Here is a 16,921-nt window from a genome sequence, read left to right as displayed (position 1 = left end):
CGGACTGTGGATTTTAGAAGGATTTGGCAATAGGGTGGGAAGATACACATCCTGGAGTAATATTTATGTGAAAGAAAAATGGCATAAGATTGTAGACAAATTTGATAGGCCATTAGATGTTTAGAATTGAAGATATTTGCTGAGGACTGAGCATAAACTGGATGATGGAATGGCTTGAGGAAAACTGTGGAAAAAACTGCTTGGAGGTCCACTACTATCAGGCAGTTCTCAATGAAACATCACACCCATCAACACAATAGTATCAAATGTAATCTGACAGCCTGTGCAACCCTGTGCTCTGTGCAGCAGCATTTTCTCCCTCTGAAACTTTGGACGGGCTTTTTTTCATATTTTTGTGGGAAATTGGAATAAATCACTCTGTGCCCTTGAATTTTTCTGTACTTAAATGCCATTCTTCATGAAAGTTTGTTTGCATCAGTTATGGGTTATTTTGGCTCTTGATCAGCTCCTTTACTCTGCATGTTGAATTTCAAAGCCTCTGGATATTCTTTTCCCTGCCCGACAATACCAAACGCCTGGAGTGTGATCTAGGTCAGTGTATGTGCCTGTGTTTGAGTTCTGCCTCCCTCTAATATCAAATGTACATTCCTCCTTCTCCAGTTGCTGTTCATCTGATCCCTTCTTTCCTTTTCCTGACGTTATCTAATTGCACCCTGGACAGGGATTTGAATTTTCATCCATTATGTAAACGCGAGGTGGACACAGAACTCTTGGAATCATCTCCCCCGAAGTCTTGAGGGCGACTGTCAGGAAACCTATTTAAATTACAATTAGGTAGATTAGGGAATGAAAAGCTCCATTGTTCAAACTGTATGCAGTCATCTACTTGAGTGGAAAGTGGTAAACGAGAGGCAGGCTGATTAATGCCCCGACTGAGATCTAGCACTACTCTCTAGCTGACTCTGACATTTAATTTGTCATGTCCCATGGGAAATGCGGCACAGCAAAAGAATCAGTTTGTCAAATCACCTCGAGCTATTTTTTTTTTCCCTGTAGATCCCTGAAACACACAACTTTGTTGATTAATAATCACATTTTATTTTAAAAGGGAAAGTGAAGGGCAACTCGCTGCACAGTCATCATTTGCTGCTTTCCCTGCAAAGCCAAGAAGTCGCTCGCTAAAAAGCAGACAGAGGCCAAATAGCAGAGCACTTTGTTTCTGTCCAAGGCTGGATGTACATGCCCTGGATTCAAGGAGAGTTAAGTCCTCCAGCTGTGCCAGGCAAAAGGTTACCTGCATGTGAGGGTGATTTGGGGAAGGACAAATTTGCCACAGCTCAGGGTAGAGAAGTGCAGGGAATCACCATGTTCCTCACAGGAGCCCCAGCACACTTCAGTATTGCAGGGGAATATACAGCATCTGGCAGAAATCAGATCTATCCAAGGGAAGGCACAGCAAATATTTAAGTACTTGTTGTTGTCATCACTTGCAATGTTAACACATCAAGTAAATAAGGCAGATTTTCATGATCTTAAGTGTGAATGACATGTCTCTGGGCCACAGAAGAAAGTCAGCAAAGGCAAAATTCTTAAAAAAATACATGTCAACATGTGACTGCATTCAGGCACTAATCCCAAAAGCTGATGGGTACCAAAACGACTCCCAAAACGAATCCCAAAACGATGGGTACCAAAAAGAAATCTGGAATCCTCTAAATATGGGTCTAAATATTTCTGCTGAGCAAGTTGTAAATCATGTAGTTCAAGGCATGAAGAGCAGCAGAAAAGTTAGGCACACCAGTATTGCAAATAGCTACTGTTAATGGGCACAGAGCAAACTACCTCGTTGGTTTTCCTGTTCCAGTAAATGGGAAAGCTCTTGCCAGCTCCAGTAGTGCAGGAGAAAGTTTGTAAAACCCACGTCTCACATTAATACCTAAATTAACTTTTGCTGTGCCCTTACACTGATTTTTGTAATGTGGCACCAAAAAATTCTAAACAACTGAATAGGCACCACTTTTAGGATTTTCCTCTTTTGCTTCCTCCCATGTTGTCCTTATAACAATTGTTAGTGTCATGGGATTCTTCTCTCTGTGAATAAATAAATAACTGATGTGTTGGAATCAGGTAAGAGCTCTTGGATCAATTGCAAGCACTGATGGCACTTGTTACTACACGAGATGGGACAATAGATTCATTGTCCCTTCTGGTGTATAAACACCCTCTGCGTATTATGTCAAAGAGCAAAACAAAACAAAATGGGGTTTATTGTGTATGTGCAAGTGTAATCTTTCCAGGCTACCAAGTTAAAAGTGCTTTTCATCTAGATCAAATAAAAACAACACAAACAATACAACCCGAAATCCTATCCAGTCTGAGGCTGCTTGCTGGTACCTTCCCTTCTCTATTCTATGTTTTATGTGAGCAATGCCAATTGTCAGTAAGCCTAGGCAACATTTATTTTAACTCCTGCTTTGATAAACACCCCATCCCACATCTATTAGTCAAAGCCTCAAATCAGTCTGCAGGGTACTGTGAGCATCTGATCCGGGCACAGGAGCATCTGATCCGGGCACAGGAATGCATGCTTGGATGTGAATGGCAGCAAAGGTAGGTGAATGAAAAAATTCCAGGCAAAACAAAGATACCTCAGTGTACATTTTCTCCATCTCAGTTTCCTGATGCAATGGTTATTTTGCATCCTTCAGTAATCTGGGCTGAAATAGCCCAGCATTATAAAGTTTAACTGCAGTGCAAGAATAATGACTGCAGTGGCAGAGCATTATGGATGACTGGTTACAGCACCAAGTCCCATTCAGTAGTCATCCTTAACTATTCAAAAGCTTCATACTGTCAGAGCAGGGAAGCATATTTTGTGTGGCCTGAAATTAATAACTTCCCTCTTTCAAATTTGAGCCTAACTCTACACTTCACTAATCTCCTTTAGATCTGGCAGAAGGTGACCCTTCTAATTTATTACATAACTTTGCACAGCATCCTAATTTTTTGTCAATCTTCAAAGCAACCAGGACCACTACATGAGCTGATTTAGGATGCCTGGTCCTTCTGGCCCTGTGAGAGAGACATGCCAAAATATTCACAGGGCTGTGAGACAGACCATACACCTTAGAAAGCTGCAGTATTCCCAGAGGGGTTCCCAGTGAAAGATGGCAGTAATTTTTTACAGCAGGGACCTTTGCTGTGCAAGCCCGTGTGTAGAGTGGCATGGCAGTGCCATGGGGGGACTTGCCACAGCCCTGGTCAAGTCCCACTTGAGCACTCTGGGGTGGTCCTGTCATCTATCAGACTGGGTAACACAGACAGGCAAATGTCCTTACTTTTCTTTTCCAAGTCAAAGGAGATACTGAGTAATAGAATCACAGAATAGGTTTGGGTTGGAACAAACCTTAAAGATCCTCCAGTTCTCAGCCCTCTGCCATGGGCAGGGACACCTTACACTTGACTAGGTTGCTTAAAGTCCCATGCCACTCAAATTAGCCATTTCTAAATGGCATCCCAGCTGAGATGCAGTGTGCAAAACACCAATAAATTTCTATCAGGATCTAAAAGATTGTTTTATTCCAAACCATACAAGAACTTATGACTTAAAAAACCATCATCAGCAGGGACTTAAGCTAGGAGGAGGATTTATAGTTCAAGTGTTTTGACAAATTAATTCATTGCCAAATGCGACCAATTCTTATAAGATCATTCACTGATTTTCATCACTGATTTTTTCCCCACTAGGATGATAAATTTAACTTATGGAAAGCAGACCACTTGATACATACTCTGTCACTGTAGGAGAACATATGGTCCTGAATAATTTGAAAATAAAACATACATCGTTGTCTAGCAATTGCACAGACTGAAAGTAAACGTCCTTGATAAGAGACTCTTTTGAGGTTAAAATCTGTTGATTAATGATTCAAAATTTTCTGTTCATGATATTCTTTAGATATATGTAATAAAATCTTAGCTCAGGCTATCTGAAAGATGGACCAAATGTTTATAGCATTTCCTGCTCCAAAAGCTGCCAGCAACATTTATTTATAATCCCATGAGGAGAAAACTATTATTTTCTAGATACATTTCAATCTACTCTGAAATCTGCTTGAATTTCACCAAGTTTCCCATCACTCTGTGGTGACTAGATGCCTCCTCCATTTGAGAAATAGGTCTTACAAGTTCTCCTTGGAGAGGGGGAAATGACTCAGTGCTTCAAAAACAAAACAGCAAACACAAGATGAACTAACAAATCTGAAACCCCATCCCAATGCAATTTCATCACCTATAAAACTGCAGCTGTTTCAATTTGTGAAGCTAAGCAGTTTCTCCTGCACCTGTCAAACCTGCCTGGCATTTCAATAAATTTTTCCATGTGTTGTTTTTGCTCCTGCTTTAAAATAGCTGGAGAAATATGGTTTTAAGAAGGGCTAAGTACAGACAAAAAGTACAGTTAATCGGAGTAAAACCACAATTTCAAACTGCCAGTCAAAACCAGTCATTCATATGCATTAAAGAAATAAGTGTTCTTAAGTGAAAAACATAGTAACAGATGCAAACCAGACGCACTCAAAAAGTATGAAACAAGGGAGGCTTTCTTTCTGCCCTTTACATTATTTCCTTTCTTAGCTTAGTATTTTTCCAGGGGCACATTCACACACGCAAGAAACATATTATCCAGCATTTATTCCTTGTGGTCTTCACTTTATTTACAAGATGAAGGCAATAAAGACCTTTGTTTTAGAAACACAAGCTGAAGTGTAAGTCACCAATGCTGACTTATCAGCTTGTGGGTTGGAGTCTCCCACATGTGTAGGTTGTTAGTTTTGGGAAGATTGTGACTGAAGCAGATTGTTTTGAGTCTCTTATTCCATATGCTTTGTTATGTGTAGATTTTCTTTTGCTTAACTCTTGCAAATAAAAAATAAATATTCTGAAGTCATTTTGGGCAAAAGCTACTGAAAGCTAGCACATTTTTCCTCTGAGAATGCCAACATTTTTTGAGGTTTCAATGCCAAGCAGGTTAAACAATAATTATGACATCAGAGAAAATATTAAAAATATCCTGCAAGTAGGATAATTTACATGGTTTCAATTTGGTGTGCAAATCCTTTTGCAGGACTGCTAGTCACCAATATAAATTACTGTGTCAAAGAATAAGTGAAATGGAGAAAGCAAATAGAAATTGAAGAAGACACGTAGAAGGAGATAATACCTGAGACAGGTTTTTAAATGGACTGAATACTTTTCCTAGTATTGTGACCATGAAATAAAGGAAATCAGATTTCAGCCTAGCATTGTGGACTTGGCGGATAACTTCTTCACTAAAGACAGTTTTTGGAAAAGCAGCAAATGCACCAATCTCAGCTCCTTTCCATCCTTGCAAATCATTTCTGTCATTGGCAGAGCACCTGGTCATGTGGCACACCTGCTTTTGATTCACTTGGTAGGGCAGGTGAACCAATTTTTAGGTGGCATACCTACAATGGAGAAACCCAGTGTGGTTGTCTGGATCCCATATAAACACACAAATGTGCAAAGATATTTAGGTGCAGAAGCTGCTGGGGTTTTCCAAGGCTCACACAAGTTACTCCAAGGGCTTCACAAAGCACACTGCTAGGCTGGGCTCTCTAGCAGCTTGCAATGAGAAGCAGCAATCTCTCCTTTCAGCTCTGTATGGGCTTATTCAGTAAACAGGCTACTATGTGGGAAAGGTCCAGGTTGGTTTGCCCTTGGAGAGAAAAAAGGGAGAAGTATGATGAACAGAAGAAATTTGTTGAAAAGAAGATGATTTATTTACATATTTAACTTCTGGACCACTGCCAGTGTGCTTGGAACTGCACAGAAAGAGAACCTCATGAGGCTTGTCTCATATCTAATTACAGCTCTTTCAGGCTTAGTATATATGGAGTAATTGGGGAATGGAATGAACAATCTCAGAGTAGCTCTGACCTTTTTTCCCTTCAACAGTTCTTAATTAATCTTAAATAGAGAAGGAAATAATTTATTTAGTCCAAGCAAGATATCCCAGACCTTTGCTCTCTTATCACTGTACAAAAGAAAAAAATGCAGTACAGAAGAAGAGACATAAAAAAATAAAGGAACTTTTGAATCTGAAATGAGACCTCTTTCTCTCACAGGGAGCTGATGGAAGGTGCATGCATGGACACCATAGGCTTAGGAGAGAATGGACACTAATGAATGCTTCTTTCTGACAGGGTGAATCAAATCTTACAATCTCCTTATCAAAAAAATACATCTCCCATCTCCACCACGTGCATTGTAACTCCTGACGTTAGGCATTGGGGAGACGCTGTCAAACTGAAATGCAGGAGCTAAAAGAGAAGTTTCAGGGCCAAGATAATGAAGAGAGACTCTAGATTCCATCCTGATGACTGTGTTTCTTCTTGTCTCTCCACCTCTCTAAAGGTCTTGGTAGTGTTAAATATGTCTTTGGATGATAGCTGGATCTTTAGAATGCCCATCTAGAGATGCTAAGCATTGAGCAGCATTCATGTTCATCTGTTTTTTGGGAGTTCAAGACCATCCCTGACTAGTAGTGCTAAATAAAAAGGCTTGGTAATTAATTAACTTTGTATGCCAGTGTCTGAGATGAACAAGAAATCAGTGTGAAGTCAGTGATATTGTTGTATAAAGGGTTAGGGTGTCCATGGAGCAGGAGAGAAGATGACATGGAGCCAGAATGCAAACTGAGCACAAAACCTGGAGGCACAGCAGCTGTGGTTTTAATCAAACCTCCAGTCTGCTGGCATAAGAAGAAAAGGTCACGCTACAGAGCTAAAGGTTGCTTTGGTTTGTATTTCACGGGCTGTCCTCCTCCAACATTACCTTCCATTATCTTCTCTTCACATGAGGTTTCTTTATATCACAGCCTAACAGTCAGAAAGGTTTTACACAGGGGACTACCACAGTCACTTTGTTCCTATAGGATAGAGTTTTAGTCCAACACTCTAACCAGAAAAGTTGATACTACAATGGCTGTCTTTGCAAGGAGCCCTCCTTTGGGACCCTTAAGGAATGCGGGATCGAAAGTTTTGCATGAATCAGAGTGTGTCAAACAATGTCAATGTGCTTCAAAATGTCATTAATTTTAAAGCTAGAAATAAATTATCATTATTCAAATTCCAACCTACTTACAGTTTAGGCCATTAAAGCTTAACAGTCTTTCATTAGAATAATGCAGGGATCTTTTCAGAAAAGAAAAGATACTGAAAGAACTGTATATTTTTTTCACTGATCTTAATTAATTAGCTTGGAAAGAATTTCAAGCCATTTTATGGACCTATTCTTTGGTAAATTTTTGCAATACATCTAAATTTGTATTGTTGACCTGCAGTTCAAGCATTTTTCTTAATAACCTTTTTCACTTATTTGTGCTACACACTTGCAAACTTTTAACAGCCCCAGTTAAAAGCATACATGTGAACTGACTGAAGCAAGACAAATATCTAATAAAAACAGAGCACAAAATAAAATAAAAGATGTCTTTCCCATTAGAAGTACAAAAGCCCCCAGCTGTTCCCCAATCAGTCATATAAAAATAATTTTGATGGCAACAGTAGTCAGTGATTTTGACTATCTTATTTGTGTCCATGAAGTCTCAATTGAGATTTGAAGTATTTAGGTGCTGTCAGTGTCCTTTTCTCTATCCTGAGGAGCTTGCAATCTAGACAGCTGGCCAAATGATGCTTCTTGATCTAGTTGAGGTAGATTCCCAGGTCATATGTTACACAGGAGCCTGAGTTGCAATGAGTTTGTTTTCCTGTGTACTTTTAGCACCCAGTACTGGTGTGAGGAATCTCCTTAAAAATTCCTCCTGGAAAGGTCCCAGCCCACAGGGATGCTGAAAGAGTGCTGATCTGGGTAGGCGCAAATTGAGCCTTTCCAGAGTAGGAGCCCCAGGGTCATGTTCCATCCCCATATCACACCTGTAGTCAGCTGGCAGTGGGGCAGTGGAAGCAGGGTTCCCATTCCTCCTTTTGAATATTGAGTGTTTTCAGAAAAGTTCTAATATGCACTGCCTGACTGACAGAGATTTTTACCTTGTGTAGTCCTCTGGATCTTTTCAGAAGACAACTGAGCGCCCATGGCATTGTTTGCACAGTGTACAAATATATGTGTGGCCCTGAAGAGCACAAGCAGACAGGTTGTTGGCATCTGAAAAAGCAGCCCCTTGACTACTGAGCTGCAGCATCTGCCTGTACACACAGCTTCACTGGAGCTGGGACATTAAACAATTTGCTGCTGCTGGTGGTGGACACCAAACCAACATCAGTGCACACCTACAGCAAAAAGAGGCTGTCCCCATGCCTTGCACAGCTCACCATCCATGCTACTGATGTTATGCAGAAACTTGGTTATTAGGGTTTTCTTGCGGGAAACACAAAAGCAGTGAAATAAGTGCTGGATTATGGAGCACAGCAGGCTCCAGTCTCAGGCTGTCCCCTCTCCAGCCATTTCTGATGGGCCACAGTATGAGAACAGGCTTGGTCATGCTGCAAGACACTTATAAGACAAACGTGCCCCTTGGCACTCTTGACTTTGCAGGGCAGGCAGAATCTCAATTTGTGACGCTTTTTCCTTTTGCAATCTTTTAATGAGCTGAGTAGACTGGAAATAATAGCTTGTCAACTTTACACAGTATCTAGCATCTTCTGATGCCACTGCCATGTCAGCAAGAATGTATTAAACACTTCTGACTACTTGAAAAAAAATTATTTTGGTGCTGCTGCTGTTAAGCTGCTTAAAATGCTTGCATAAATTTCAGCCACACAAACCCAAGCAGATGTTTGCTATTGCTCTTTCAAGGAAAGGAAATTATTATTTTAGTGGTGAAAACTTAGAGTAAAGGTCAGGAAAGAAAGAATAACTGTTGTCTTGTATATAACTGCTGTCTTGTATATGAGTTTGTCTAACTGACTGAGTTGCCTATTTTCTCTTTGTGCACCTATCTGTGAAATGGGTATGATTATTCTACCTTGTAAGGATATTTTGAGTCTTGGTTAATTGCTTGTGAGCTGATCTGGAAATCTCTCAGTACAGTCTTCAATAAACATTAAGATTTATTGCTTTTCGAGCTATTGTTTTCTTACTCCCTATATTTAATAGTCTTGCCATAAAAGCAACTGTTGTAAATAACAACCACTAGCAATTATTTTGTGATAACGTGCTATTTAAAAAAAAACAAAACGTTCTCTGTTATTGATTTGATTTTGCAACACAGTTTTGTTGTTTTAGGTTTTGCTTGGCTTTCCACTGCCTTAGCATCTCCATTTACATATTTTTCTGCAGAGATGGTTCCTGTCCTCCTGTTTTCTTCTTCTTTACATCAGCCAATTTGGTAGAAAGATATAAGCTTTCCCCTTGCTTTCAATTCTCTGATTACTTTCTCTATGGACACAACCCTTGACCTCCCCTGAGCTTGTAACCCTCATCAAAGCCATGTCTTTAATTAGCAGATAGAATAACATATACACAGAGTTGCTCCAAACTCATAGTCCTTCCCAGTCCCTGCAGCTCATATTTATCAATCTCCCCATTTGGCAGAGGAATCACATTGATTTTTCATCAGACACAGCTGTCTCCTTTCTTAGTATCTCAGTTTGCATCACCAGTTACCACACAGCTAAGGGTGTCCAAAACCCTCTGTGCTGTTCTTCTTGCTGACATTTTCTGGCATCACAATGTTTTTCAGACAATTTGGATGTTTAGACTAAGGGTAAATGATACTGAGGCTGCTGAGCTATGAGAGCAGTGACAACATTGTGTCTGGGGCAGAATTGCTCTAAGAATTTGACTCCACACTCTGTGGCATTTAAAACACTGTCAATATGCACTTGGCAGAAGACGGGGAGATCTCACAGCTGGCCCTTCTCAAAAAGAAGCCATGCTCAGCTCTGAAGGCATGTAATGAAGGCAGACCAAAGTACTCTTCAGGTTCAAGCAATATCTAATCTGATCTTGAAAGGAATGAGCCAGAGCAGGCTCTCAAAGGAACATACCCCCATCGCTATTTGATTTTAGTGATGGTGGATAATGAGGACCTGAAAGCGGTAAAAGAGCTGAGAGCATGTTTGGAAAAAATCTAGTCAGAATCTGAAATTTAAAAAAAAATAGAGAAGTCCATTTTTCAGAAAGAGTGAGGTAAGATAAAGAGTAAATCTTTAAATGAATTCTGTGCTCTGAGTTTTCCAGGAGGAGAATGATGTACAGCATAGAAGAAAAAAACTTATGGGACTGTGTGAACAGAAACAAAACTATCACATCTGAAGGGAGAGCAAATTTTAAAAAGTTCAGTAGAAAATGAGATAACATGCAACATGAATTTACCAGTATGCCAAACTTGCCTGATGTCTTCCTTTGATGAGGTAAATGTGGATAATCTAATCCATATGGTCTTTGGTAACACAGTAACAGTGATAACCCAGGGGAAATAAGTTAAAATGGAGAATAAGAATAGTCTTACAAATATAATCATGGGCTAAAGGAGCAAGCTAAAAGTGTATTGTCAAGAGGAACATCACTACTGGAGATGGATTTGATACAGAACCTAGGCTTGTGCTCAGAAAATTTGCCAGTGACACATAGATCTGCATAGCAAAAGAGGACTAGACTGGGGGGAAAAGAGTGGGAGGGAGGCTGAGATCCCATGAGAAAGAACTTTGAAAGAGGACTGTTTGGATGCTTTGGTAACCCCAAAGAGATCTCTTGGCCAGCAAATATGACAGCTGCCTCTGTCTGCTAGTGTTACTGGGCAAGGGAAAGGAAGTTGTTGTCTAAAGGAAGTTGTCTTCTTTAGCCTAGACAAATAAAGCTGAAAGAAGAAATGACTGCTCTCTATAAATACAGCACTGGTTGTATAGATGAGGGAAGGGCACGATCTATATAAGTTATTGCTTTGTGTTAGTAAAAAAGCAAATGGGAATAAATTGGTCATGTGTAAAACTAGGCTGAAAATGAAAGGAGAATTTCTAAATTTTCAAGCAGAGCAGTTTTTTTCAAAACTGGAAGAGAACTGGGCAGCTTCAAGCATTAGCTTGACAAATTTGTGATAGGAATTACAGGAGATGTGTTTAGGAAAGAAGATCAAGCTTAAGTTTAAGGAGTATGGATGTGCTTTCTAGTATTACATTTTTTATGAGAGAGAATGGAAGAGGTTAAAGGAAGGAGAAATGAATAAGAAATAACATTTTCCTCTCTCTTGATATGTTTTCTTTCTTTCCTTTTCTCTCATTCTGCTGTCCTTCCTCTATTCTTCCCTATTTCTTTTTCCTTTTCCTTCCCTTTACCTTTTGAATTTATCAATTTTATTCCTAGCTATTATACTTTAGTTTTAACAGCACTTTCATATTTTAGTTTTGAACAAGGGAGTCACAGATACTTTCTTTTCCAGATGTTGCTAGTTTTGTCTCATAAGTCTTTTCCTGTATGCTAGCTGAAAACCAAAATATTAGCTATGTGATACCAACCCAAAGCTCATCTTGGTTTAATGGGAAGACAGAACAAAACATTTTTTTTAATTGAAAACAAGTACTGCAGAAGGCAATCCCCCCACAGCACAATCTACCAGAGGGACCATAATCTGTAGGAACTCAGCTGGAAGCACTTCATTCAAGGGCTTTCTGTATCACTAAATTACTGTCGCCCTAAAAATGGCACTCAGGTAATTCTGCAGTCCCCTCAGCCATGTGTTGCCTTGGGCTCCAGTGCAGTCTGGGCTGTCATCTTTATGCACGATGATGTTTACGGCTTGGTCTTTTCAGCTCGATGATGTTTACGGCTTGGTCTTTTCAGCTCGTGTATGGGGAAAGCTGCTGGTATGTAGTGCCATAAAATATCAACAGAGAGAGGAGCAGGACATGGCTTCCACAAACTGCTTGTTTGGAAAAACTGCATAGAAACAAAGGTTGCTATTTTCTCTTCATTCTTGTGCGTTCACTTTGGCTTGACCTAAATTGCTAATTAATGTAAATTTTCTCAGTGAAAAAGGATTATGGATATTCTTTCTCTTATCAGGTTTCAGACTAGCAAATCCTTAATCCCTGCAATAAATTTCTTCTCTAAGACATGCCCTGTTTCTTTTCTTTTTCCTTTTATGGAAGACAGCTATTTCTTTTCCCATTTATCAGTCATTTATCTTCTTCACATTTTGAATAAATTTGTATTTGGTCTTGGTCCATACCTAAGAGGATAAAGAATTTCCATATTCGCTGAGGTTACCATATCATGAGCACAGTATTTAAGTGGCAGGGACGCTTCCTCATCACCTACCCTGGTATAACCATGTTGGTTTGGGTTGTGATATATGACATGTTGTTTTGATATGAAGGAGGTTGTATAATGTAAAATACTATCCAAGATCTTCATAAGGTGGGCCAATGCAACAGAAGAGGCAGTGCAAATACCAAACACCCACTTGCCAAAAAACATCTGGCAGGGATGGCAGTAGGTGAAAATGAAAGGCCCCTCTGCCCTGGGATATCCCTTGGCCAAAGAGGAATAGCATATTTGTAGGTTTACCTCATTCAGTGATCTTTTGAACTGGGAGCATCCTGCTGTGTGGGCAATCCTGCACAGCTCTGAAGGGTGAGACCTGCAAGCCCCTCACAACAGAAGGATGTGACTTCTGTCAATTAACAAACCATTTTTATTTAACTTTGGGAAAGTCAGGCTGCTGCTGGTATACGAAAAAAAAGAGATTTCCCAGCCATTTATAGTCAAAGATGTTTAAGGGTTATAAATATGGCTATCCAGTATGCAATGTCAGTGGACAAGGAAAAGGATGGTAGTAAAAATGAAGGTAATTGTGTGCCATCAGATGACAATGTCTTTCAACCTCCCAACCTTGTCAGGAGGTAATCCTTTTATGCCATGGCCCAATATTATTTGAACAATTGTGTTTATAATTAATCTTCATTGGATTAACTTCAGATTTCCCCCTTGTACCTATATATGGCCCATCTTCTTCTCTCCCCTTCTCTTTTTCAATTTGTGCTATCTTTAATTAAAACCCAATATTTAACCATTAAAACTTCTGATTCTTGGCACAATTACTTGTTACACCTCTTGCAATGAATAAAAGACAGGCATTGTAAATCCATTGGTTTTCTCCAAGCTGCACCCATTTTAAGTGGTTGAAGTCCCTATTTTGTTGTTCCAACCCCACCAGAAGTGAGTGCTACAGGCTATTCTGCAAAACAAATAGTTTCTATTTCCCTTTTTATTTTAATTAAGTGTGCTGCTCTTTAATTTCAGCCTTTCCTTCCTGTTCTCTGACCTCTGGACATGATTAGTCCATACCCTCAATCATCTGACACAGCAGGTAGCATCCCAGAGGGGCAGTACTTTGTAATCAGAGAATAAGCCAGGCTTAAAAAAAAAATCTGTTCCTCAAATTCAAATCAACGTTTGAATGCACTTTCAGCGTAGTCTAAATCCACACAGCTCTGCCAGTCCTTTCTGCACTCTTGGACACAGCAACAAACAGGATTGCAATTTAATGAGGGCATAAGGCTCAATGGGAAATGACACCAATGAAGATACATCTGACACTTTCTTCCGAAAAAAATCTAACTGAGTTGAAAAAACAGCAGCATTTCCCAAAATTTACTCTACGTTGATTTGGATTTTTTAGAATTAGACTTTGAAAGCACCTCTACTAGGAATGTGTACTTTTGAGGAGACAGACACAGTGATTTCAAACTGGAGAGATCCAAGCCCCATCCCTTGTTTCATCACAGACCCTGTGATCTGGTGATCTGGGAGAAGCCTGTGCAGTACCCAGATAACAAATCTCCTTCTCTGGGTTTCAGGCATCTGTCAGTAAGGAGGGATAGCAGTACTTCACCCAGCAGCCAGGGCTGCTGGGCTCTGCAGTGCAAGGGCTGCCTCCCACTCTGGATGGATGGAGGATTCATCCACTGGGGTGCTGCTTAGGGAGCACTGGTGCTGTGGGGATGCAAACCATCAAATAGCTCCACCACACACTACACTCAGACCAAGAAACCTTGCAAGTGTGCTTCTGTACATGCAAGATTCTGGTGGTTGTTCAGCCAGAGTGTCCAGATCACTGGCAGAGGACCAAATCAACTCTTGAACCATCTCTCCCTGTTCTCCCAGCAGTTAACATGTGACATGTCACCAGTCCAGCAAATACAAGAAATATTTCTGGGAGCCAGCAATATGTTATGAGTGTGTAGCTTTTTTTGTTTGTGTATGTTTCAAACACTGGTATTGGACAATGGAGATTTTCTGCGAGGAAGGTAAGAGAGGTAAGAGAAACATCAATGAACACATATATCTCTTATCAGAAAAGTATAGGGAGAGAATTCCCTTCTTCATTTATCTAAATTGGTTTTACTGATTTTGGCTATCTTCATCACAGCAGCAAAAAGGCAACATCTGTTAATACGAAAACCTTCAGAAACCAAAGGCAGCTATTTGTCCTGTTCCACTGTCCAGGACTGTATCAGCATGCCAGTTTCTTCAATTAACAATCTCTTTCAACAGAAAATTCACTGATTATCAGTGTAGGTCTGGGAAAAAACCACAAATAAAAATATTCCCTTGTTCTAGAACAAAATTAGGTAGAGGTTTCCAACGATAACTTCTCAGTGGCTCTAAACAGATAGAAGACAGTTACCAATACAGGAACCTTATACAGGAATTGTAAGTCAGTTACTTTCCTCTTTAATAATACAATTATAGTAAAACCTTCAAGCAGTTATAAAAAAAACAAACAGATAACCTTGCTGGTAAGCTGAGTACCAGACATACATGTGCCAATAGTAATGTACTTAAATGAGAAGCGTGTTGGGATGAGAACCATTTTTATGGGCTGAATTTATGTGCTCTTTGAGTTATCAGTCTGAGGCTTCTACAAACCACCTTGGAAACAACAATTGTTGGCTAACACTGCATCTTTTTTCCTCTGAGTGACCCAGCTAGTATTTTCTACATCTGCCCTTAAATGTGGCATCTTGGTGCCTGAAAGGGTTTGACCCCAGCTTACAAATTAGTTACTGGTGTAGGCTTCATTTTTTTTTTTTTTTTTACCTGAAGGGTTAAAAGGACTGACCATATTCTTGGCATAATGGAGAGAGAGAGAATGAATGGGGATGAATGAATGAATGAATTAATGAGTGAATGGAGCAGCTTATCTGCTCCTACTCCAGTCTGTTTAAAGAGAGGGTTGTCCTTTTAATCACTCAGGAAATCCTTTCCACTGTGCAGTCCCTGCTAACAATCTCTTTCTGATGCTTTGCTTCTGCTGTCTGGGTCTACTCAGATTTATCCAGAATACCTGTCCTGCTGCCACATGGAAATGACTTTGTTTCTCAAGTTAAATAAAGAGTGTGCAGTATTGTCACTAGAAAAGAGTCAAAGAAACAGAAACGACTTAGCTAAAGTGATGAGACAGAGTTACACCTGCATTTCTTCGAGGAAATCATCAAATAAAAGGCATAGCAAATATTTTCTAAATCCTGATATATCTAAGTTAAAGATTATAAAAGAAAATCAAATTCAGGTGTAGCTCAGTCTTACTCTTCTCTCCTGCATGAATTCTGATTACAGGCAAATTACAAGCTGTGAAGTATTTTCCTGAGCTCGCAAATGCTTCTTTGTTCTCTTTTCCCCCCTACTTTGTGAGATGATGAATGGATGAGGGTAATGCTACACTTCAGGAAAGTAAATGGAAGGTGTGGAGGGAGTCATAACCCTAGGTGGATGTAGAGGAGCGAGTCAGAGACAAGCTGCACCATCCCTGCACTCTGCTTTGGAGTGCATCATCCCAGCCTGAATAGCTGCCTGTATTGCGTCAAGCCCTGGGGTCAGCTGTGACAGAGACACACATTCCACAGCAAAGAGTGCTGATGTAATGCCTTTGGAGCCCCCAGCCTCGTCCCCCTGCCCTGCTCCTCTTCACCTACACTGCTATTGCCCTTGCTCTTCAGTAGAACTGCCCATGCCATGGGCTCCGTAAAGTAGGAGACCAATGTAAAGCACTTTCCTTCTTCAATGACTTTCTCTCTGCTCTGACTAAGTAAGAACTGCAGCAATAATAAAAGAAATAGAAAAAAAAAAAAAAGAAAAGAAAGGATTAAAGGAAAATCTTACCCTCTTTTTAAAAAACTGAAAGGCTGAGCACTTCTTGACTGGAAATCCATTCATGTCTTTGTTGACCATTTTCCACAGTGAAGGGTACACAGTGATAGATCCAGTGTGCCAGTGTGGCACTTGCTCAGTGCATCTGTTTTCCTCTGTATTCTTTCAGCTGATGAAGGCAGAGCAGGGCAGGAGGCTCACCGGCACGGCTCAGGCAGCTGTCCTTTACACATTCATCCTCCTGTACCAGCTACTGCAGCAGCAGCAGCAGCAGCAGCAGCAGTGGCAGCAGCAGCAGCCTTTCCCAGCGTTCAGATGCAGCTCTCTATTAGCTTCTTAAAACCATCCCCTAAATACATATACTCCTGTAAAATCGCTTGACAGCTCTCAGATCAGAGGCAGCAGAGCTCAGGCTAAGTGGGGCTCACATAAACCCGGGTCCATCCATCCTGTGAGAGTTACTGGTGCCACATGCTGTACAAGCACAGAGGACACCGTGCTCAATTTGCTATTCTCCTTCTTCAGGTGGTGCGAGTCACTGCTGCTTGAGATGAGAGCTGGTTTTGATTGTGCAAATTTCAGTGGGAGCTGCAGTTCAGCAACAGCAGAGAGAGAGAGAGAGAGGGAGGGAGGGGAAGCGGGGTGGGGGGGAAGGAGAGAGAGAGAGAGAGAGAGAGAGAGAGAGAGAGAGAGGGAGAGATGCACAGGCAGAGCAGCCGAACACAAATAACCATACAAAGGATAGCAGGAAGGCTCAGGGAAAGAAGTGCTGAAAGGCAATATCTTTCCCCTGGGAGAGTGACAGGGGTAGCTGTCATTTTATATGTGA

At 40.5% G+C, this 16,921-nt stretch overlaps 1 protein-coding gene across 1 annotated transcript in view; it reads right to left on the bottom strand.

Moving 5' to 3' along the window:
* Window positions 1–16,656, bottom strand: part of SGK1 (serum/glucocorticoid regulated kinase 1) — a 69,826-nt gene extending 53,170 nt beyond the window's left edge. The window contains exon 1 of the mRNA XM_036380327.2: window positions 16,105–16,656. Coding sequence (XP_036236220.1) covers window positions 16,105–16,173 — 69 coding nt within the window. The 5' untranslated portion in view covers window positions 16,174–16,656. The remainder of the gene's footprint in view (window positions 1–16,104) is intronic.
* Between the last annotated feature and the right edge of the window lie 265 nt (window positions 16,657–16,921).

This window comes from Molothrus ater, chromosome 3 (genome assembly GCF_012460135.2).
Source record: "Molothrus ater isolate BHLD 08-10-18 breed brown headed cowbird chromosome 3, BPBGC_Mater_1.1, whole genome shotgun sequence".
Lineage (NCBI taxonomy): Eukaryota > Metazoa > Chordata > Aves > Passeriformes > Icteridae > Molothrus > Molothrus ater.
This window is presented reverse-complemented; position numbering and strand designations above follow the sequence as displayed.